At 67.3% G+C, this 22,101-nt stretch overlaps 1 protein-coding gene across 1 annotated transcript; it reads left to right on the top strand.

The window, feature by feature from the left end:
* Positions 228 to 16,083, top strand: DUSP8 (dual specificity phosphatase 8). Its single transcript, XM_021082598.1, is given in 9 exon segments — positions 228 to 320; positions 5,941 to 6,261; positions 7,530 to 7,668; positions 11,525 to 11,691; positions 12,195 to 12,354; positions 12,499 to 12,622; positions 12,851 to 13,281; positions 13,284 to 13,556; positions 13,559 to 16,083. Coding segments are annotated over 8 exon segments (1,878 nt in total). The 5' UTR covers positions 228 to 320; positions 5,941 to 6,030; the 3' UTR covers positions 13,912 to 16,083.

Genomic DNA, 22,101 nt, shown 5'->3' with positions numbered 1-22,101 from the left:
CGCGCCGGACGCCGGAACCCGAGCCCCAGCCCGAGCCCGAGCCCGAGCCGGAGCCGCACCGGCCGCGCCCGCCGAGCCGCGGGGTGGGATGCGCGCCGCGAGCGCGCGTGCCCGCCCGCAGTGCGCGCGCCCCGGCCCGTGCGAGCGCTCCCCGCGGCGGCCGCGGCGGCGACGGCGGCGACGGCGACGCGGCCCGCGCGCTCCCCCGGCCCCTGCCCCGGCTGCGCGGGCCCCCGCCGGGCCCATGGGCTGCGGGGCCGAGCTGGCGCGCTGAGCGCGGCGCGGCTCCCGGGTGCGGGCCGGAGGCGAGCGTGAGCGAGGTGAGCGGGGACGCGCGGGGACGCGCGGGGCGCCGGCAGGGTGGGGGTTAACCGGCGCGCGGCCCGTGCACCCGGCCCCGCGGGGTGGGCGCCGCGTCGCGAGCGCACGGAGGGCAGCGCCGGGTGGGCGCCAGGGAAGAGGAGACCGCCTGGAGGTGAGCGGTGCCGGCCCGCGGGGGACGGGCCCCCCGCCTGGCTCGAGGGGACGCCAGTGACCAGACCGATAAGCCCTTCCCCCGCTGCCCGCAGCCCCGGCGGCCCCCGGCCTGGCCCGCATCGGTCCACGGCTTCGCCGCCTTTCTCCTGGCAGTGCTTTCTTATTTCGGTGGGGGAGGGGCATGAATTAAGGACCCGGGGACCACTGAGACCCAGCGTGGATCTGCCCGAGCCTCAGCGCGAGCCCCAGGCGCCCCGGACGGCCTCGGCCCTAGGCGGCGAGGGTCTCTGGTCTCTGGAAGCCTCAGGAGAGGGCCCGTTCCGCCTCCGGCAGGGAGGAGGGCAAATCGTCTCCCCCGTGTGGCCAGGCTGCTATGGGCGCCCCCCACCTCGGGGTGCTCAGCTGGCCTCTGCGGAATAAAGGCCGGCCGCCAGCCTGCTGCAGACGCCGCGGGTGCTGGGGGAGGGGCTGGCACTGCCAGGCTGAGTGCAACCAGCCTCCTTCTGCCTCTGTGCCCACCCTGGGGTGGGGGATAGGTGGTGGGCCCACCTGGAGGGGAGGGGGCCCCAGGGGGCCCAGCCCCATCCAGGGCATCGCTTCTGACGTGCTGCCGCAGACGGGGATGGGCTTCTGCAGGGCGGCCTTGGAGCCCAGGCGCTGCAGTGACGGGGTTGGAGGGGGAGAGGGCCCTGCGTGTGCCGGAGGACAGAGGTGGCAGGATCCAGTGTGGCACCCGCAATGGTCTTATTTGCAGCCTGGGGTGGGGTGGGGTGCTGCGGGCCCTGCCCCGGGCCCCCCGCCCCTGGAGGTCTGCCCAGGCTTGAGGGTCCTGTCATCTCCCCCAGACCTTGTTCCCAGGGCAGCCCAGGGGATGAGCGTGGCATCCAGCCCCCCTGGCCTGCTCTGCTCGGGAGGACAGATGTCCCATGTGTTGGCTCCTCAGATGGTCGATAAGCACCTGCCAAAGGGGCCAGATCACGTGACCGGGAGCTGGGAGTCTGTCCTGAAGTCTGACTGAGATGCCTCCTGCTGTAGTCAGCGGCCTAGGGCCCCGGGAGAGTTGCTGGGCAGGTTCTAGTCCCTGGCTGCCCTCAGCCCCTAGCGAGGCTCTTGGGCCCCAGAGGCTGCCTCTGGGGAGAGTGGCCTCTGTGACCGAAGTGCCAAAAGATGCTTGGCGTCACCTGTCACCTTCTGCTCTGGGACCCTTCCCAGCATCACCTCCTCTCTCAGGCTGAGGCTGACCTCCAGGCCCAGAAGATTCGGCCAGACAGGGAGCTGGAGGGACCACCGGCCAGCGGCAGAGGCCAGGGGCTGCTCTGCACGTCTCCTAGTTGTGCAGCTCGTGGGGAAGGGAGAGGAAGGTCCCAGACCCCCCGCGGGGGGATGTGGGTCAGAGTCTGACCATCAGAACTCCAGAGGCTGAGGCCGCCTCTGCCGGAACCCCGGGGGACAGTGACTGGCAGACGCTGGCCCACGTATGTCACACGGGGGTCGGGAGGCCCGCAGAAGTTCCGCAGCTCCGTGGGGCCGCGTCAGGCCAGGCAGGAGCAGAAGAAACCTGGCTGTGTTCAGCCTGGAGCCTGTCCTTTCAAGGACCCTCCTGCCAAACCCTCCTATCCCAGTTCAGCCCCATCCCTGGGAACGGAGTGGGTAGGGCCCCCACCCCACCGTCTCCCGAAGTCCGCAGCTTCCCAGGCCCGGCTGGCTCTGAATGGCCTTGCCGAGCCCAGGCGGGACAGAGAGCAGCACAAGAGCGTTTGATGACCCTGATGAGGGCAGGAGGGTCCGGTGAGCTGCCCCGCTGTGAGCACACAGCCCCTGCCCCCTGGAGGTCACCCCTACCAGGGTCCCCCCCCCACCCCCCGCCTTCCAAGTGCGGCAGTTCCTGCCTCCAGAGCGGCCCCTGGGTCAGAGCGAGCTGGACCTCGCCACATCTTGGGTCCCCTCACCGTCAGCTCTTCCTGCAGGCTGCCTGCTCCCAGGCTCGCCAGCCTGGGGCTCGCATGTCCCCTAGATGTTGAGCACAAAGGGCCTGGGGAGGGTGCTCTTAGCCGGGAGTTTCCTGGTCACACGGGTGCTCAGGGTCACGGATGTCCTGCGGGGAGCCGTGGGAGCCAGTGTGAGGCCAGGCCGTAGCTGGCGTCCTGGGATCCTGGGGCACTTGGCACGCATCCAGCGACCCCAGGAGTGTGCACACACGCTGTCATGTGAGCAGCTGCCCACAGGGGTGGGGTGGAGTGTGGGAATGGGGCAAGTACCAAGGCAGGCAGTGTGCAAAGGGGCGTGTCCAGCCTGTAGGCAGCCCAGGGGCCAGGCAGCGCTGTGTACCTGGCCTGCCGTCTAGGCCACGCCCGGCCAGGGCTGTCTCCTTGGCTCCCAGCCCTCTGGTGGGGGTCTGTGGGGCTGTGCCCCCCTCCCAACTGACTAGGCTCTGTGTGCCCTCCCCCTAGGGAAGGGGGTGTCGCTGAGCCTGGGGTGGGCCCTTGAAAGCCAGCGGGGAGGCCCAAAGCCCCTTCCATGTCCGATTCCTCTGTGCCCACCTGGCTGCTTCTAGCCCCGTGGGTGTGCGCAAGGCTGCTCGGAGTGCTCCCAGCCCTCCCTGCCACAGCCCGGCTCTGGGCCCTGATCTGTGTGTTGCATCTTTGGGAGGTGAGGGGTCTGCTCCCAGGAGCTCCGGGTCCAAGGAGGCCCTGTGGGTGAAGGTGCAGCCCCAGGAGGCCAGCTTAGTGCAGGAGGGGCGCTCCGGCCACACTTTGGCCTTTCAGAGAAAGTCTCCCAGGCTTGGGAGAGAGCGAGCCTGTGCACATGGCCTCGGAAGGTGAGGAAGGTTCGGAGCTGCTGGAGCCGCCGCACCCGGGGCCAGCCCGGCTCGGCTCGGGGTGGTCCAGGCCCAGCTACTGAGCACCTGCAGGGGCGGAGAGGGGTGGGAACGAGTGAGGAGGGGAGGGACCTGGCTCTGCAGAGCAAGCAGCTCCTGCTGCCGCCCGCAGGAGCAGCGGTTGCCTGGCACCTCTGCTGTTGCCATGGTGATGATGGAGGTGCCAACTTGCTAATGAGTCCCCCTGGCTGCAAATAACAATGCTGCAGTGGTTAATAGGGCCGAGCTGGGGGCTTCCCTGGGGGCAGGGCGGGGACCAGTTACCGGCCCTGGGGCAGGCTGCCCACCCTCCAGCCCCTGCCCCCACCCTCCCCTCCCTGCCCCTCCTCCAGCCTCCACGCCTTTCTGTGGTGTGGACAGCCCGCCTTTAAGGACTGGAGGGTGCAGACAGGCAGCTGGCCGGGCGGAGCGAGGAGGGCCTCTCCCCAGTCCAGTCCTTCGTCCCTGCGCCAAGGGAGCTTCTGCTTGGCTTCTGTTTCAGGCAGAGGTAAACCGTCCCCACCTGACCAGTGGGCATCGGACTCCCTGCCATGATGTCCTTGCCCCACGCGGCCCTCTCAGGGTGCTGGGCCTCGGACCTGGACTCTTGGCCCCACATCCAAGGGTGGGAAGCTCTGGCCACGCTTGCAGGGCCAGCACGTAAAAGGGATCTGGTGGCTGCGGCCTGTCACAGCCTTGACAAGATTCAGGTCAGAACTCAGGCAGTTCCCCCCACCCCAGCAGGCAGGGCCCCGCAATAGGCAGGCCCTTTTGCTTTTGAATTTACTTGGCACGGCTGTCAGGAGGTTAGTGGCCCCACAGTCGAGGAGCCCTGAGCGCCAGCCTGAGGAGCAGTGCCTCTGTCAACAGGATCCCCCGCCCCCCCCAGTCCAGGGCCACCCGGACACGTCCCTTGGCACCAGCTCTGAGGGCCCAGCCCAGGGCTGTGGGCAGGGTCCACACCTGCCTTGTGCACCTGCTCCTCCGTGAGCTCCACGCCCCGCCCCAGCCTGGAGCTCACCTGGGAGGGTGGTAGGGAGATGGTGGCAGCCGTGTCCCCAGTGCTGTTTGAAAGGTGACACGTGTCTTTCGCTGCCTCATCCCGGCACCCTCTGCGGCTGCAGGCCGGGGGCTCACTGAGGGGCTCCCCTCTGGCTTCCCACGGGGACGTCTGTCTTGCACCTCCCCGCCCCCACGCTGGCGGGGGGTGGTGGTGGTGGCAGAGGGAGGGGCCTGGCTTCTGTCCAGTCTCCTTATTGTGACCTTGGGTTGACCCCTCCCATCCCTGAGCAAGCTGGGTGTCCTGATGCTGCACGCCTCCTGGGGGCGGGGGCTCTGAGGCTTGGGGGTACTAGAGAAAGGCCAGTCCTGGCAGATGACAGGGAAGAGGGGGTCCGGCAGGTGGGCCTGGAGTGGCAGAGCCTTGGCACCTGATCCTAGGAGGGGCTTCTGCCGAGGCTCTGGAGCCCCCATGCCCCCAGCCACCTCCGCCCTCCAGGCACCCGGAGTCTGAACCCTTGGAGGCCATGCCGAGTGTCCCAGGGTCTAACTGTTGGGTCCCCCACACTCACCTTCGTCCTCAGATGCCCCCCACCACATCCCATCCTTGGACCTAAACCCCAGGCCACCGCTATACTGTCACCCCCATTCTGAGCACGTGAGCAGGAGACGGACACTGGTCCACGCCGTGCCTAAACCTTGGCCGGCAGCCCCGGGGAGCAGAGTGCCCTCGAGCACCCCGCCCTGGCTGCCGGGTTCCAGGAGCCCTGACTTGGGCAAGCAGCACTGCATCCCCCCACCCCCAGGCCAGATTATCGGCTTACAGAGTGATGCGGCTGCGTGAGGTCGGAGAGGGAGGGCCTGCCAGGGAGCTGAGGGCTTGGCCACAGGGAAGGAGGGGCGCAGGGGTCCCGGGAATCGAATCAGGAGGACATGGAGGCCACGTGAGCGAGCAGCCCGCATCCTGGGGGTGCTGGGAGCTTGAGGGGCAGAACATGGCATTCCAGCATAAGTGAGGGCCCTCGTCCGGCAGCTTCCCCAGCCCGAGCCCTGAGGCCTTTCCCTCTGTGGTGCCCTGAGCTCTTCTGCCTCCTGCTGAGTGGCCGGCGCCGTGACCTGGAGGCCGTGGGGCTGGACAGGCCCGTCCTGAGCACCCTTCCCACTCAATGTGTCACAGCCCCCAGCTCAAGACCTCATGGGGGGAGTTCCCGTCGTGGCTCAGTGGTTCACGAATCCGACTAGGAACCATGAGGTTGCGGGTTTGATCCCTGGCTTTGCTCTGTGGGTTAAGGATCTGGTGCTGCCGTGAGCTGTGGGGTAGGTCGCAGACACGGCTCGAATCCCGAATTGCTGTGGCTGTGGCGTAGGCTGGTGGCTACAGCTCCGATTCGACCCCTAACCTGGGAACCTCCCTATGCCGCGGGTGCAGCCCTAGAAAAGGCAAAAAGACCTCTTGGGGCAGCCACAGGAACGCTGGTTTCCCGGAGTGTGGGTCAGACCTCAGTGCTCTGGTGCCCGCAGGGCAGCCCCACCACCCGCCCCTCTGAGGCTGGCCCAGTGCCCGCCTGGGGCCTGCGGCCCTGCTGACCGTCCGCCTCTCCCCGCAGGTCTGGCACCATGCCTGGTCCCACCAAGCCCTAGGCCGCAGCCCCTGCGCACGTCCGGGGTCACCCCCTGCCACCGCCCACGGCCACACCATGGCCGGGGACCGGCTCCCTCGGAAGGTGATGGATGCCAAGAAGCTGGCCAGCCTGCTGCGGGGCGGGCCCGGGGGGCCTCTGGTCATTGACAGCCGCTCCTTCGTGGAGTACAACAGCTGGCACGTGCTCAGCTCCGTCAACATCTGCTGCTCCAAGCTGGTGAAGCGGCGGCTGCAGCAGGGCAAGGTCACCATCGCGGAGCTCATCCAGCCCGCCGCCCGCAGCCAGGTACCACCCGCCCGGGCTGCCGACCCCCCTCCGCCCTGGGGCCTCGGCGCCCTCCTGGGGAGGCCTCCGCGGCCACCGGAGCCTCTGTCTGCCCGGGGTCCCCACGCAGCCGTCTCCCCAAGCGCGACAGGGCAGGGACCCAGCCAGAGGCTCGGCGAGAGGCCTTGAAAGGACGAGCGTGGCGACCATGCACAGGGGCCTGAGGAGGGGACGCTGGCGGCAGAGGGACCTTGGGGTGGCGGCGGGTCAGGCACCCTCTGAGGACGGGACGGGTGGCCCAGGGGCTCAGGCCAGCAGTCCGTGTCCCCAGCCCCCAGTCCTTTCCCCCTTGGACTCTTGAGGGACCCGAGTGCTCTCAGGGGCCCCCAAGAACGTCTCCGGTCACCCGCGGTGGACAGTCCTATCTCTGAGGCCCAGGAGCGTGGAGTCCCGCCTGGGGGAGGGACAGCTGGGCCGGTGACCAGGGAAGGCAGGGGCACCTCCAGTGGGGGCGGTGTGGCACGCCAGCAGCCCGGAGGCTGAGGGAGGGTCCTGGTCGCAGAGCCGGGGGGAGAGGGCCCAGATGGGCGTCCCCCCACCCCCCCACCCCCCAGGCAGGAGCCGGCTCCCTGCAGCCTCCAGTGAGGGGATCCTGGTGATTAACACCCCCCAGCGAGGTCTCCCCCCAGAGCGCCCTCCCATTGGCTGCCGGTGACATCACCCGGCCCGGGGTTGGCAGCTCAGCTGGCTTAAGGGCTGAGTGTGCGCGGGGGGCGGGGGCGTCCGCTGGTCGCTGAGCAAGAGCCACTCAACGTCTGGGCCTGGGCACGGGGGCGGGGGCCGGCGGAACCCCAGCTCCCAGCTGCTGCCGCCTGAGTTGTTGCGCCTGAGGAGGGGGCGTCTTGCCGCAGCCCCCAGTTCCCCCCATCACTGGCTGGAGAGGGAAGGAGAGTCCCCCACCTCAAAACCCCCAAAGGGTGCCTCCCAGGTCCAGCCTCGCACACCTGGGGAGCCCCGCTGCCTTCACCCACGTCCCTCCACACGGCCCAGCCCGTGGTGTCTGGTACCTTGACCCACGTGGGCACAGCTGCAGGGGCAGTGGGTGTCCCCCTGGCCCACCCTGCTCCGAGGCTCTGCCTGGTGGCCGTGGGCATGGAGACCTGTGCAGGTGTGCACGGCTGGGTGCCTGCCTGCCCTCCCTCCCCTGGAGACAGCAAGGTGGTGGCAGCAGGGGGTGGGGAGGCCGGCAGGTGCCTGGCAGTGGCCTGACCTCTGCCTCCGGCTCCCAGGTGGAGGCCACGGAGCCGCAGCACGTGGTGGTCTATGACCAGAGCACGCGGGATGCCAGCGTGCTGGCCGCAGACAGCTTCCTGTCCATCCTGCTCAGCAAGCTGGACGGCTGCTTCGACAGCGTGGCCATCCTCACAGGTGCGTCCGGGGCTGCCCCCTGCCTCTCGGCCCCTGGCGGCTGGGCGGGGGCGGGGCTGGCCCGGGAGTCACGGTTCTGGACGCGCCTCTGCTCTCCGCCGGAAGCCCAGGGACCAGGGGCTGTCTGGGCAGTGGGGGCCCGGTGGGGGGCAAACCCCTGTAGCTCTGGAATTCTTGGGAGCTCCCCCTCCCCCCGAGCCCCCACCAATAGAGGCCACTCCTGCCACGAGCAGGTGGACAGGAGGAAACCCTGGTATAGACGGGGGGTGGGGGGGACAGGGAATCTAAGCGAAGATGTGGTCTGCCTTGGAAACTCCCCATGCGTGCAAACACACTCACACTCACACTGCCCAGAGCTCCCTGGCTGGGGAGGAGGCACAGGCCCCACCCCAGAGAACCCCCCGTCTGAGCAGAGCTGTTACACACAGGCGGTAGATGCAGCACTCCAGCTGCACGGGTGCCCCGCAACAGCCTGCGTGGTCACGACCGCTGTCTGGGGGGCCAGCGGAGGTCCCCACAGGGCTTCCTGTTCCCCAGAAGCAGCCTGGCCCCCTACACACGCACGCGCGCGCAGGCTGCACTGTGGTCCCCACTGCTCCCTCCCTCCTGTGGGCAGCGACTGACATCTTCCAGAATCCACCCCAGCCCTCCCGGTGGTCCAGGTCCCGGGGCCAGGTGGAGCTGGCCTGTCCCAGGGATGTGCCAGTGTCACCCCCTCGTCACACAGCTTGGGACGCCTCTGAGCCTAGTCAGCAGGGGTGGCCGACGGGCGCCTGGCTGGCCCTCTCGTGCAGGCGTTTCATGGGAGCACAGCCGGAGAGAGATTGTAGGGACCCAGCATCTGCTTGGCAGGGGCTCTGGGCAGGCCTCTGGGAGGAGGTGTCCTACGAGCCAGCCCTGAAGGCATGCAGGACGTTTGGTGTGGGTGGACGTCGTGTGTGGGTGTGCGAGCCGCCGTCTACACGCGTGCGGGTGTGGGCGTTCACAGGAACCCTCCAGGGCCCAGCTGGGGATGCGTGTGCGTGTGTGTGCGTGTGCGTGTGTGTATTTGTCTCTGTATCCATATGTCTGTGTGTTTGTGTATCTGTGTGTGTGTGTGTACACCCGAACATGCCTTGGCCACAGGTGGGAGCAGAGCCCTTTGGGAGTCTGAGAGGCGGGTCCCCGAGCTGGGCGCGATGTGGAGGGCTCCCCAGGGACCTGGCTGTGCCCAGCTGGCTCGCTCAGCCCTGGGTGCTGCCTCACCCGGCAAGGTTAGCGTACTTGCCCCCATTCCTCTGAGGGCCCAGCAAGGAAAAGTCGTGGCCCCTGCATGGTATGGGGGGCTGGGAGTAATGCTCAGAGCAATGCCAGACTGGGACCCAGACTTGGGGACAGCCCCCGGGCCTTGCCCACACTCCCGCCTGGCCCAGTCGGAATGGGGGGGCGAGTGCGGAGAGGGCTGCTGGATGCCCAGAATGGGGAAGTGACTCTGGGGGATGCCCAGCAAGGAGGTGGGCGCTCAGCAGAGGCCAGAAGGGAGCACCAGACCCCTGGGGCGGGGGCACAGAGGAGAGCCAGGGCGATGCGCTGGCTCAGCGGGGGAGAGGGGCGCAGTGGGCAGGAGGTTCGTTGCGGGGGCGGTGCGGGCAGGCCCTGCTGGGGTCCAGACCTGGCTGCTGTGACCACTGCCACGCCCCCTCCCCAGCTGCTCCGCCCGTGACGCCCTGTGGGGGCGGAGATGGGAAAGGACGCCTGGCCCTTTAAGCAGCGGGCGGCCCTGCCCGGAGCCGGCTGCGCCCCGGTGCGCGTCGTCGCTGCGGAATGCGGGCCGGCGATGTCCCCGCAGGCACCCCAGCCCGCGCGCGACGTCCCCGGACCCTGGCCGGAGACCGAGGCGGGAGCGGCCCCCGCTCGGAGGGTGGGTGCGGGGACGGCGGGGCTCCGGGCTCCCATTGCGGGGGGGGGGGGGCGGGGGGGGAGTGCCGCCCAGACCACGCGCTTTTGTCCGAGTCGGGGATTTCATTGTGAGGCTCTGGGCGCTGCGGCCGGCTCCTCTGACCTGCCCAGCGCAGAGCAGGGTGGGGGCGTGGGGGCGTGGGGGTCCCTCCTGAAGGAAGGTGCCCTTGAGAGCCCTGGGGGACAGGGGCGCATTCCCAGGCCCTGAGAGTGCGGGGACCTGCAGAGTGCCGGGCTGCCGGCACTGATGCGGCCCACGTGTCCCTCCCTTGTCACCCATCCCCAGAGCCTGGGGCGGCTCTGAAATCGCGGAAGGACTGGAATCTGAGGCCCTGGCGTCCATGGGGGGGTTGTAGGGGGCATCCCAAGCTGCCTGGCTCTGCCTGAAGAGGTTTCCTGGGGGCCTTACCCCGGGGAATTGCAGCAAAGGCTAGCAGGTCTCCCCAGACTGTCCTTTAGTGTGTGGGGGGGGGCTCCTGATGGAATTCACTCCCCTGCCCCCCACTTGCCAGCTTCGTGGCTGAGATGGCAGGGAGTAAGGGGCCTGCGGCAGGTGCAGACCCTGCTCCTCCTGGGCAGGTGCTGTCCTCCAGCAGGGGCATCGGGGTGCCTGGCTCCGGACTGAGCAGGGCCTGACCCCCAGCCCCAGCCCAGCCTCCTCTTCCGGGGACCGGGGAGCAGGGCATCAGCCATGCTAACAGTCACCTGCTTCTCCCCATCCGGACAGCGGGTTCCCAAGGAAGGGACCCCTGCCCCTCCAAGCTGATGCTTCTACTCCCCCAGCCTGAGATCTCCCACCTCCACGGCCCCCGAAAGTCATGCCTTTCCTGGGACCTAGGAGCACACCCAGCAGGCATTCTGGCTGGGTGTCTGGACAGACTGACCCCTGAGCTGGACCAGGGGTGAGCTGAGGCCACTAGGCATCTCTGTCCTCCAGAATCAGCCAGGTGTCTGGTGCCAGCTGTGGACCAGGGCAGGGACCCGCCCCGCTCCCCTGCCTGCTCCGCGGGTGGGTAGGCCTTGGTCCAGCTGCTTCTAGGTCACCTCCTGCGTGCCTCGTGGCAGCGCCCAGGGCGGGGAGGACCCTGAGGCTGCGGTCACTGGCTGAGTTGGATGTGTGCCTGCATGCCCCCTCAGGCCTCTCCTACCCCTACCGGCAAAGGCGCTCCCTCCGCCCACCCTGGGTCTGGCGGTGCGGGACTGGTGGCGGGACACACGCCAGCCACGTGCAGAGCGTGTGGTCTGCGAGCTCCCAGTCTGCAGGGTTCCCAGCTCTCAGGCAGCCTCTGCTCCTCCGTCGTCCCCTGCTGGGTGGAATGGAGCCGCACGCCAGTGCCCCTGCGGGTTGTGCCAGCTCCAGGGGGTGATGTCATGCCCAGGGCAGGGGAGGGCTCCTCAGAACCTTGCCTTCTGGTCCTGGCATCCAAGGCCTGCCCAGGGCTCCCGGCCAACTGCAAGCAGGGAGGGATTGCATCAGCCCAGGGGGAGAGGCGGGAAGGCCTGGCCCGGCCTGGCCCCCGGCCGCGGCCCCGGGGGTGAAGGGGCTGGTGATACGGACCCTCCAGGAAGGCCTTGGAGCCCGTCCCTGCCTGGGCCCTGTGGGCGCCGTGCTGGTCAGCCACCCCACCCCCACTTTTACGGGCATCACAGCCGCGTCCTCCGTGAGGCCAGCCCCTAATTAGCGTGCGCAGGCATAGAGGCCGGCTGTAGAGGTGCATGGCACGTGCCACCGTCGTCACTGTCACCGTCATGAGGGCTGCCCTCCAGGAACAGCACCAAGACCAGGTGCTCAGGCCAGAGGCACCAGGTGTGGGGGGGTCCCACCGAGTGGGGCTGGGACACGTGGTAGGTGGGCGGCCCAGCTCTCTCCCGCCCCAGCCCGCCCACCCGCTGACATGGGCCTTCTCCACTCCTGCAGGGGGTTTCGCCACCTTCTCCTCCTGCTTCCCTGGCCTATGTGAGGGCAAGCCGGCTGCCCTGCTGCCCATGAGCCTCTCCCAGCCCTGCCTGCCCGCGCCCAGCGTGGGCCTGACCCGCATCCTGCCCCACCTCTACCTGGGCTCTCAGAAGGACGTCCTGAACAAGGTATGCACCCCCCAGAGCTGGAGGCAGCCCCCGGGTGGGCCTGGGGAGGAAGACGCTGACACCCACGGGGGCTGGATGTGGGAGAAGCACGGGCCGGGCGCTCAGGAGCACCAGAGCAGGGCTCAGGGCAGGGCCTGGCAGCGCTGGCTGGAGAGGCTGCTCCCTGCCCCTTTGGCAGCGCAGCCCACATGCCACACTGCTGATGTCACTGGGCCCCTGGCCAGCCCTGAAAGAACCCCGTGTTTGAAAAATGGTGACGAGGGACGAGAGTAAAGCCGCCGCCCAGGCAGCCGTCAAATTCCTGGGAGCCTACCGCAAGCAGAGGCCGGGGCTCGCAGGCCGCCAGCCCCCCGCCCGGGCACTGGGACCCTTGCTCCACAGCGGCAGCGGAGGGGGCAGAAGGGGCTCTGGGTCCAGATCCTAAGGCTCCTGCCCGAGAGCCTGGCAGGTACTGGACCTCCCGCCAGCCCCGCCCGCTTCCAGCCTGTTCTCCCCCCTCCCAGGATCTGATGACCCAAAACGGAATAAGCTACGTCCTCAATGCCAGCAACTCCTGCCCCAAGCCTGACTTCATCTGTGAGAGCCGCTTCCTGCGCGTTCCCATCAACGACAACTACTGTGAAAAGCTGCTGCCCTGGCTGGACAAGTCTATCGAGTTCATCGGTGAGGCGCCCGGCCTGGCATCCGCCCGCCCCGGCCCGGGGAAGGGGCCGGGCGGGCGAAGCGGGGTGGCACAGGGGCTCCCCACGCCAGGGTGGGTCGGGGAAGGCCGGCGGCCCCAGCCCTCACCTGGGCCCCTGTCCCCAGATAAAGCCAAGCTGTCCAGCTGCCAGGTCATCGTGCACTGTCTGGCCGGCATCTCCCGCTCCGCCACCATCGCCATCGCTTACATCATGAAGACAATGGGCATGTCCTCCGACGACGCCTACAGGTAGCCCCTCCCGCCCGGCCCCGGCCGGCCGCCTCGCCTCGCCTCTTCCCCCCACCCCCGCCCGCCTTTCCGGGCACCTGCCTCTGGTCACGAAAGCGGCTCGCAGCCCGAGCGGAGCCCCAGCACACGGAGCAGAGGACGCGGTGGGTGCGGGGAAGAGGCAGGTGGGCAGTGCGGCTTGGCAGGAGTGCCCAGGCCCGCGCCCCATGCAGCTGCCTCTCCCGCCAGGTTCGTGAAGGACCGGCGCCCGTCCATCTCGCCCAACTTCAATTTCCTGGGCCAGCTGCTGGAGTACGAGCGCAGCCTGAAGCTGCTGGCCGCCCTGCAGGGGGAGGGCGCCTCCCACCCCGGGACGCCAGAGCCCCTCCCGGGCCCTGCAGCCACACTGCCGCCGCTGCCACCACCTACCTCAGAGAGGGCCGCCGCCGCCGGGAGCGCCGCGGCCACTGCCTCCAGGGAGGGCGCACAGATTGCAGGCGGGGAGACCCCCACGCCCGCTGGCGCCGCCGCACCGGCCACCAGCGCGCTGCAGCAGGGCCTGCGCGGCCTGCACCTCTCCTCCGACCGCCTCCAGGACACCAACCGCCTCAAGCGCTCCTTCTCGCTGGACATCAAGTCGGCCTATGCTCCCAGCCAGCGGCCCGACGACCCCGGGCCCCCGCCCCCGCGGAGGCCCCCAAGCTCTGCAAGCTGGACAGCCCGTCGGGGGGCGCGCTCGGCCTGCCCTCGCCCAGCCCCGACAGCCCGGACCCGGCGCCCGAGACGCGCCCGCGGCTGCGCCGGCGGCCCCGGCCTCCAGCCGGCTCCCCGGCGCGCTCCCCCGCGCACGGCCTGGGCCTGAACTTTGGCGACGCCGCCCGGCAGACTCCGCGGCACGGCCTCTCGGCCCTGTCGGCGCCCGGGCTGCCCGGCCCCGGCCAGCCGGCCGGCCCGGGGGCTGGGCGCCGCCGCTCGACTCGCCGGGCACGCCGTCGCCCGACGGGCCCTGGTGCTTCCGCCCCGAGGGCGCGCAGGGCGCGGGCGGTGCGCGGTTCGTCCCCTTCGGCCGCGCCGGCGGGCAGGGCGCGGGCGGCGGCGACCTGCGGCGGCGGGAGGCAAGGGCCGAGTCCCGAGAAGCGAGGACCGGCTGGCCGGACGAGCCGGCCCCCGAGACGCAGTTCAAGCGCCGGAGCTGCCAGATGGAGTTCGAGGAGGGCATGGTGGAGGGGCGCGCGCGCGGCGAGGAGCTGGCCGCCCTGGGCAAGCAGGCCAGCTTCTCGGGCAGCGTGGAGGTCATCGAGGTGTCCTGACCGCGGCCCCCCCCCCCGAAATCTATATTCTATATAATGCAAAGAAAGGTAAATGGTTTTACTGCGATTTTTATCGAGAAGTAAATATTTCGATTTTTTATTTATTTAAGCTGTTCATTCTGGCAATGATTTGGCAACAGTGCGGGCGGTCCCCGGAGCTCTATTTTTACTGTCTGGTATTTAAACCGAAACCCATGTTTCTAAGCAATATGAGGCCACCCTCGGTTGCAAGCTGGGGTGCCAGGCCTGGGGTCCCCTCCCCACCCCCTCCCCCAGGAAACACTGCTGACCGTTGCAAAGAGGCTGCTGAGCTTTTTCTGCACTTTTTACATAAGAAAAGGGGAAAAAGGATAAAAAAAACTTTGCCACAAACTGAGCCGCAGAGCCGCCCTGCCCGCCCCCACCTCTTCCTGTTCTCTGCTTTCCCAGGCTCGGCACCAAAGCCATAGGTGGGAGGAGGTGCCCCCCCCACCCCAGTGGGTGTGGCCGGGGAGGCGCTGCCAGCCCCCTGGCTGCTGGAGGCGCCAGGTCTTGGTGCCACAGAGAGCACCCCCACTGCCCATCCCCCGGGCCTGTGGCCTGGCAGGTGTTGAGGGACCAGGGTGTTCAGAGGGTTGGGGCCAGGTGAAGAGTGTCAGGTGACCGGGGGCCCCCACTCCTGCCAGAGCCTGGGTCCAGGGTCCAGGGCTCAGAGGAGGCTGTCCCCCTCTCCTCAGCTTTGTGGGTGCCCCTTAGCGCCAGCTGCCAAGAGGAGGACCTTGGCCCCAGGGGAGGCCGGAGGGACCCGCTGGGCAAGCCAGTGCTGGCTTCGCTGGTCTGGGGGCAGGTGCATTTAGGGTCTTGTTCTGGGCTCTTGCCCCCCAGGCTCCCAGCCAGTGCAGGAATGTCCCTGAGGACCGGCTGCCTTGCAGAGGGAGGGGCCGTTGGCACTCCCAGACCCTTAGGCTTGGGGGTGGGGGTGGGGGCCTTAGTTGGGAGGGCCTCCTGCAGGCAGGGGAAGATCCCTGTGGGAGCAGGTGCAGGAGGCGTCCTGTCCCCTGTCCGCCCCAGCCCCCACAGGGTCCCCGGGGAGCCCGCCCCTGCGGAGTCTCCAGCTGTCTTCCAGGTGACATGCCCGGTCGGTCCGGGTGGGGCAGCCTGGGGGTGCGGGCGGGAGAAAATGCCCCACCGCCCCTGCCCTCTCGGGTCAAGGGGACCCGAGGCTTCTGGAGGCAGGAGTAGGTGTCCCCTGACCTCCGTCTAGGGGCAGGGGCTGGTCACCTTGGGAAGAGGCCAGGGGCTTGGCGGGAGGGGGGAAGGCCGGCCGGGGCAGGACAGTCCCCAGCCGGCGGGGGAGGGGGGTCTGCCCCCAGCTGCCCTCGGCTGTTTCTTCTGTTTGTTCTTTTGGCTCCCAGCCCTGTGTCCCTGTCCCCCCTCCTTTGAGCAGAAGTCCTGTCCCTGTCCCCTCTGTCCCCACCCCGTTCCCCGAGAAAATAAGCTATCATTGTTGTATTTGCAATCTATGGATGAGAGGTTTAAGTATTTATTATTATTGGTTAATGATTCTGATGGTCGAATATGTAATCTGCCTCCCGTCCGTCTGTCTGTCGCGGCGGGTTTCTGAGGTGACCCTGGGTGCGCAAGATGCACTGCCCCCCTCACGCCCCCCCCCGGGGGGCCACTGGCTGGGCCCCAGCTCTCTGGGGGCAGGTGCTGCAGCCGCCCCTGCCCCCGTCCTTCCCCAGGGCTGCAGCCGTCCTGGGGCTTCTGTCCTGGGGCGCGTGGAGGCTCTTGCTCTGCGTCCTGACCCAGCTGCCCTCCTGTGCTGGGGGGACGGCCAGGCACTGGGCCAGAGCCCTCCCTGGTCACCTCCGCACACCGTCCAAGGCGCCAGCCAGTCCCCTCCCAGTCTCTCAGCCCTCCCGCCCCTCCGGCCCCTGGGCCCTGGCATGGGGGGGGGTCCCCCAGAATGGACCCAGCCCCCTCCTATTATTTGCTGGAAAGTCCAGCGGAGGAGAGGTGGCTGGTCCCCCCGCAGGGCTCCCGGTCTCTCTGGACCGGGCAGCCCACCCACCTGCCCGCCCCCCTCAGAGCCCCGCCCCCAGCGCCACCCCTCCCCCCGCACCCCCATCCCGTCCCCTTCTTTTGTATTTGGAAACAACGTGTTGTAATAAACCTGAGATGGATGTTTTCTCCAGGCCTCTGGCTGCCTCTTTCTTCAGGTTGGTGTTGGGGGGTGACGGGGTGGGGGGGTGTCTTCCCAGGGCCAGGACGCTGGGCTGTGGGGCCTGGAACTCCACCCACTGCCCGCCACCCAGAACCCAGCGGGCAGGTCGGCCAGGGCGGCGGGGGGGGGTGTGTAGAACAGCCTCTGTTGTGAGGCTGCTGCCAGCTTAGAGCCACGTGCGACAGAAACTCAGCTTTGCCCCCTCAACTCCCCCCACGCCCCTCCAGAATAACCACTGTGGATGGTTCCACGCTGCCCCGCAGACCTCCGTGTGTGTGTGGGGGGTGCACACCACACCAGAGCACCTCCTGTTGGACAGAGATGGGAGTCTAAGCCAGAGAGTGTCTGCAACTGGCTTTGTAACTATTGTTTCCACCACCTATTGAAGGTACAAGGCTCCGAGGGCCACAGGCCGGGAAGCACCCATGTGTCTGCCCGGCTGGCACGCAGCCACCAGGCTCCTCTCCCTGGAGGCAGCACCTCCTGCAGGCCGGCTCCTTCCCGGCCAGGCTGTGGGGGGCGGGAGTGCGGCAGCGGCGGGGTTCAGGGGGTTGGTGTGCGTGTCTACAGCTGCAGCTCTGAGCGTCGGCGCAGAGCAGCAGCTTTTATTTTATTTTTATTTATTTTTGGCCACCATATGTAGCACCTTGATGTGCGATCTCAGTTCCCAGACCAGGGACTGAACCCAGGCCACAGCAGTGAAAGTGCCAAATCCTAACCACTAGGCCACCAGGGAGCTCACTCATGAAACTGGAGGCCCCATCGTGGTCAGAGGTTTACAAACCCAACTCGGATCCATGAGGATGCAGGTTCGAACCCTGGCCTCACTCAGTGGGTTAAGGATCCAGTGTTGCCATGAGCTGTGGTGTAGGTCACAGACACGGCTTGGATCTGGTGTTGCTGTGGCTGCAGTGTAGGTCAGTGGCAACAGCTCCGATTGAACCCCTCACCTGGGAACCTCTGTATGCCGCAGATGCAGCCCTAAAAAGAGAAAAGACCAAAAAAAAAGAAACAGATTTAGACCTCTCTCCTCTTCACTCCCCAGCTGGCCAGCTGTGACGACCACGGCGGCTCTGCGACGGGCCAGGCGCCACGCTCCCGGCTTCCTGGGACCCTCTCGTCTCCCACGGTCTCCCCACCAGGGCGGTGCCCTCAGCCCACGGCCCTCTGGCCGAGGCAGTGCGGGTCCCCCACAGGGGGCTGACCCTTCTCAGAGGTCTGGCCGGCTCATCCAAAGGACCCTCCCCCTTTGCACGCAGGCAGGTGGCCCACCAGTGACACCAGCCAGACGTGTGTCTGTGCAAATGTGTGACCACACCCGTGTGTGTGTGTGTGTGTGAGCACACACGTGCATGTGTGATCCATATGTGTTACAGGAATCGAGACAGAAAGGGCTAGGCCCGCTCCTCTTGGGGGGCTGTGGGGAAGCAGGGGGTCCTTAAATCCTGCTGAAAATCCTAGCGGAAAGCTGGGAGCAGCAGCAGTGGCTCTACGAGGCTATTTTTAGCCCAGGAACATCTATTTATAACTCCAGCAGCCCCTTGGAGTCAATAAACCAGAGGAGGACTGGAAAAGCTGATGGTTGTTCAAATAGCACAGAGCCGGGCGTCCCCCCGCCCCTAACGCAGCAGGAGATGGGCTGACCAGTGCAGGACTGAGGGCCTCAGGACCCTGGGGCCAGTGGAAGACTCTGAGTGGCCAGTGGCACTGGCGTCCAGGGGGCCATTCACCGAGTCCCCCAGTTCCCAGAGGTCTGCCCAGGGCCGAGCAGGGCAGGTCGTGAAGCTAGATCTGGACTCTGACAGGCTGGCCTCCACCTGCCTCCACCACCAGCCTGGCCCCTGGAAGCTGGGCACTCCTGGCTTCTGCCTGTCTCCCCAGCCCCAGGCCAAGAGCTTTAGTCTCTAGGGGGGTGTGGGATGGGCGGATGGATGGGTGGCGTGGGTTGCTTGCGGCTGACCTCAGCCTATTGGCAGTTTTCTGCTGGGAAGGCCCGCGGTCCTCGCCCGGCCTCTACTGCTGGTGGAGGCCCACAGAGCCTTGCCCACCCCCCAGCTCAGCCATAGCCCTCGGGGAACGTGGGCAAACCCTACGTACTCCCCTCACAGGGCCCGAAGGTGCACGGAAGCGCAGGCCTGGGGCGCCCCGCTTGCTGAGGTCGGGGGCAGGGGGCCTAGGGGTTCTCGGGTTGCGTGCTTTTTGCTGAATTAAGACCGAAGAGTGGGAATCAAGGTTCAAGAAGGGAAAGGTGAAGTCACACGAAAGGTCAGGGGTCCAGGCCAGCCGGGGCTTTTCTGAGTGGGGACCCTCGGGGGCGGGGGGGCAGCCGGCTCTTTAGTTGTGTGGCTGGCAGTGTGTTTGTGCCGGATGGTGTCTTTGCAACGGACGCCTCGAGAATCAACAGCTTAGCGTCCGTCACCAGCCTTCCAATCAAAAGGGCTGATTACCAGGCACTTACGCTGCAGGGGTGCACGGATGGGTGGGCAGGTAGGTGGAGGGGTGAGAAGACGGCACGGGAGGGTGAGAGGGCAGACGGATGGGTGGGTGACGGGTGAACAGGGGTCTATGGATGGGCAGATGCGAAGGTGGATGGGTGGGTGTCTAGTTGAGTGTGTAGATTGAATTTTTTTTTCTTTCTCTTTTTAAGGGCTGCACCTGCAGCATATGGAGTTCCCAGCCTAGGGGTCCAATTGCAGCTGCAGCTGCTGGCCTGCACCACAGCCACAGCCACGCCAGATCCCAGCCGTGTCTGCGACCTAGACCACAGCTCACGGTAACGCCGGATCCTTCACCCACCGAGCGAGGTCAGGGATCGAACCCACAGCCTCATGGATCCCTTTGGGCTCCTTATCACTGAGCACACGGGACCCCTAGATGGATGGACGGATGGGTAAACGGGAGGGTGCTAGCAGAGGGATGGACGGTAATTGGGAGACAGCAGGGAGGGAGGGAGGGAAGCCGGGCCAGTGGTAACCTTCCGTCCCACACCTAGTGCCCGCCACGAGTCAGCCTAGTAAACCGCGTCTTACCCCCACCCCCCACAGGCATCCAGTCTCAGCTCAGAGAAGATGCCCGGGAACGTTCAATGAATTACCCGCAACCACCAGTCTCGGGGCTGGACTCCACCGCAGAGACCCAGGCCCACAGCGGGTCCCCCAGGGAGTCAGGGCTGGGGAGTGACTCAGTCCCCTGCGCTGCCAGATCCACCCCGCCAGGCAGAGCAGCCCCTGGATGAACCCCGGAGGGGCCAGGCTCAGCGGCGTCTCAGGCCCCTCGCAGCTCGGACCTTGCTCCTGGAACAGGATCTGTCAAGAGGCTTCGGAGGCTCAGACCTGCGGGGCTTTGGAGCAGGGAAGCGTGAAGACAGCCCTTCTCACCAAGGCCGTGGCTGGTGGTCCGGCCTCGGCAGGCCAGGCTGGGTGTGGAGATCCCGGGGCGTGTAGAGAGGGCAGAGGTGGGAGGGAGCCCCGCTGGGGCCATGTGGCAGCTGACCTCCTCTGGCCAAGGTGCCGGCCGATGAGAAAGGAGGCGCGGCTCTGTGTGGCGCCGGATGGCTGGTTGTGGGAGGGTGTCTTCCATTCTGCAGGAAGTGGCCTGTCCTGAGCAGGGGAGAGGCCCTCTGCCTTACCCAGGGGACGCCACGGAGCCCCTGGGTGTCTGAAGACTGCAAGTGGGCAGCTGGTGTCCCATCTTCCCACACACAGACTGGCTGCCCCCCACATACACACACAGACAGACACACAGACAGGCGAGGGCGGGGCTGAGCCCCAGCCCAGTCAGTGGGCTCACCAGACCAAAGCCCCCAGAGACACTCCACTCTTTTTGGCAGGGGGTGGGTGTCCAGACTAGGAAGGCGCTCCCAGGGCTTAGGGGTCTCCAGATCAGGTGTCTTTAAGAAGGAGTGGTGGAGTTCCCGTCGTGGCGCAGTGGAAATGAATCCAACCAGGAACCGTGAGGTTGCGGGTTTGATTCCTGGGCTCGCTTGGGGGGTTAAGGATCCGGCATTGCCGTGAGCTGTGGTGTAGGTCGCAGACGCGGCTTGGGTCTGGCATTGCCGGCAGCTGCAGCTCTGTTTAGACCCCTAGCCTGGGAACTTCCATATGGTGAGCAGGTGTGGCCCTAAAAAGACCAAAAAAAAAAAAAAAAAAAAAAAGAGTGGTGACACGATGATAGCTTTATGGAGAAGGGCTAGGGGGCAAGGAGGGAGGGGCTGCCCTGCGGACTGGACCAAAGAAGGTATTCTCTCTCTTTTTTTTTGGCCTTGCCAAGTGACACCAGAGCAGTGAAGGCCTGCCCTCAGGACAGTCCAGCGGGGCATGTCTGGGAACGGAGGGCAAGCCCTCTCCCGGCCTTGGATGAGGCGAGGCGGCCCCATCCCGCCCCCTGCTCCTGCGCTCCTAGGGCTCGCAGGCGTCCCAGTCCAGCCAGGGCGCTCCTCCGCGCACACACCTGGGGCCTCTGCCCAGACCCAACAGGGCAGGTGACTGGCCCAGCATGGGCTGGTGGCACCATTGGCATCGGGCCTCCGAAGCCAGACTCAGCCTGATGCAATTGGCTGTGGGTCATAGCTATAAATAACCAAGGAGAGCTTGAAATAGCAGTGGGGGGGGGGGGCCAGAGTCCTGGAGTCTGCCCAGAGGAGCAGGGCCTGAGCGCCTGACGCCAGCAGAGGAAACAAAGCCCCATCCTAGAGCGCCCCACCCTCACCCCGCCCTCCAAAGGGTTTTCACACCCGGAAACGTTTGGGGAAGCAGGATGAAGTCCAGCCATCCCGGTGCCAGAGTGGGGGGGACACAGGTTGGCGACCTCTGTGGCTCCCAGGTGACTTGAGGGCAGGATGCCCCACCTCCTGATGCCTCCCAGGAGAGGCAGAAATGAGATTTCCTCTCTGCCTCTTTCCCAGTCAGGCCCTGGCACTGAGACCCCTCCAGCCCCCTCCCTGCCCCCCAGGTGCACAGGCCCCAGACCGAGGGAGTCCAGGCCTGGCCTAAGGAGGCTCCACCCTGCACTACGTTGCTGCATCATCTCCCAGGACCCCCAGCTCAGCCGATCGCCCACCCGCCTCTGGACACACTGTAGCTAGTGGGGTCCCACTGCTCTGGCCGCTGGACATCTGGGCCAAGACTGGGCAACCACAGGCCTGCAGGACTGAAATCTCACGTGGGGCCCAGAGGTGGGGGAGAGAATCCCAGGGCTCCCTCTCTGAGCTCCTCCTCCCGTGATTTCAGATCTGGCCCCCACGGGGACCTTACCCTTTCTGAAGTTCCCCGGCCCAGGGCCGCCCCTCTCTGCTCCTGGCCTCTGCTGGTGGTCAGGTGTGGGAGGGGAGATGGTAAGCTGGTGGCTGGGCAGAGGGTGGATAAAGAACCAGGAGACGGCGCGGGAGCAGCTGATAAGTCCCTTCCCCGTGAGTCGACCGAACCGCACACTGCAGGAGGGGCCGGATTTGCGGCCGTCGGAAGGGGCCCTCCCCTCTCCCCGCGGGTTGCGGGCTGCCCTGCCCCTCCCCGAGGCCAAGGGCCCAGCAGAGAAAGGCTGAGGCTGCCCCGCCGGAAGGGGCAGTGGGCGCGGTCCCACGGGCAGAGGCGGGGCCGTCCCCCTGGCGGGCGGCGTCAGCCCGGGTGGAGGGGCGCCCGGAGGGTCTGGGCGGGGGCAGGAGCAGCCGGCCTCGGGGCCCTCGGGAAACACTCCCATCTCTCCGGCCCCTGGGGTCTCTCTCCTGGGAGCCCCGACCCCGCCCTTCGGGCGCGCACAGCCGGGCCGGCCTCAGGCTCCGAGGGCTGGGAGGCTGGGCGCGGTGGGGGCGCCGGCCGCCCTCGCTGAGCTCACGCCGGGAAGGCGGCGCCCACTCCCGGCCGCAGCCTGCCGGGCCCGCCGCGGCGCCCTTCATCCTCAAAGCGCCGCAGCCCCCGGGGCTCCCGGCCCCCCGCGCGCCCTCACAGGTCCGGGGCCGGGAGCGGAGGGCGTGGTGAGCACCTGCTCCG

Source organism: Sus scrofa, chromosome 2 (assembly GCF_000003025.6).
Source record: "Sus scrofa isolate TJ Tabasco breed Duroc chromosome 2, Sscrofa11.1, whole genome shotgun sequence".
Lineage (NCBI taxonomy): Eukaryota > Metazoa > Chordata > Mammalia > Artiodactyla > Suidae > Sus > Sus scrofa.
This window is presented reverse-complemented; position numbering and strand designations above follow the sequence as displayed.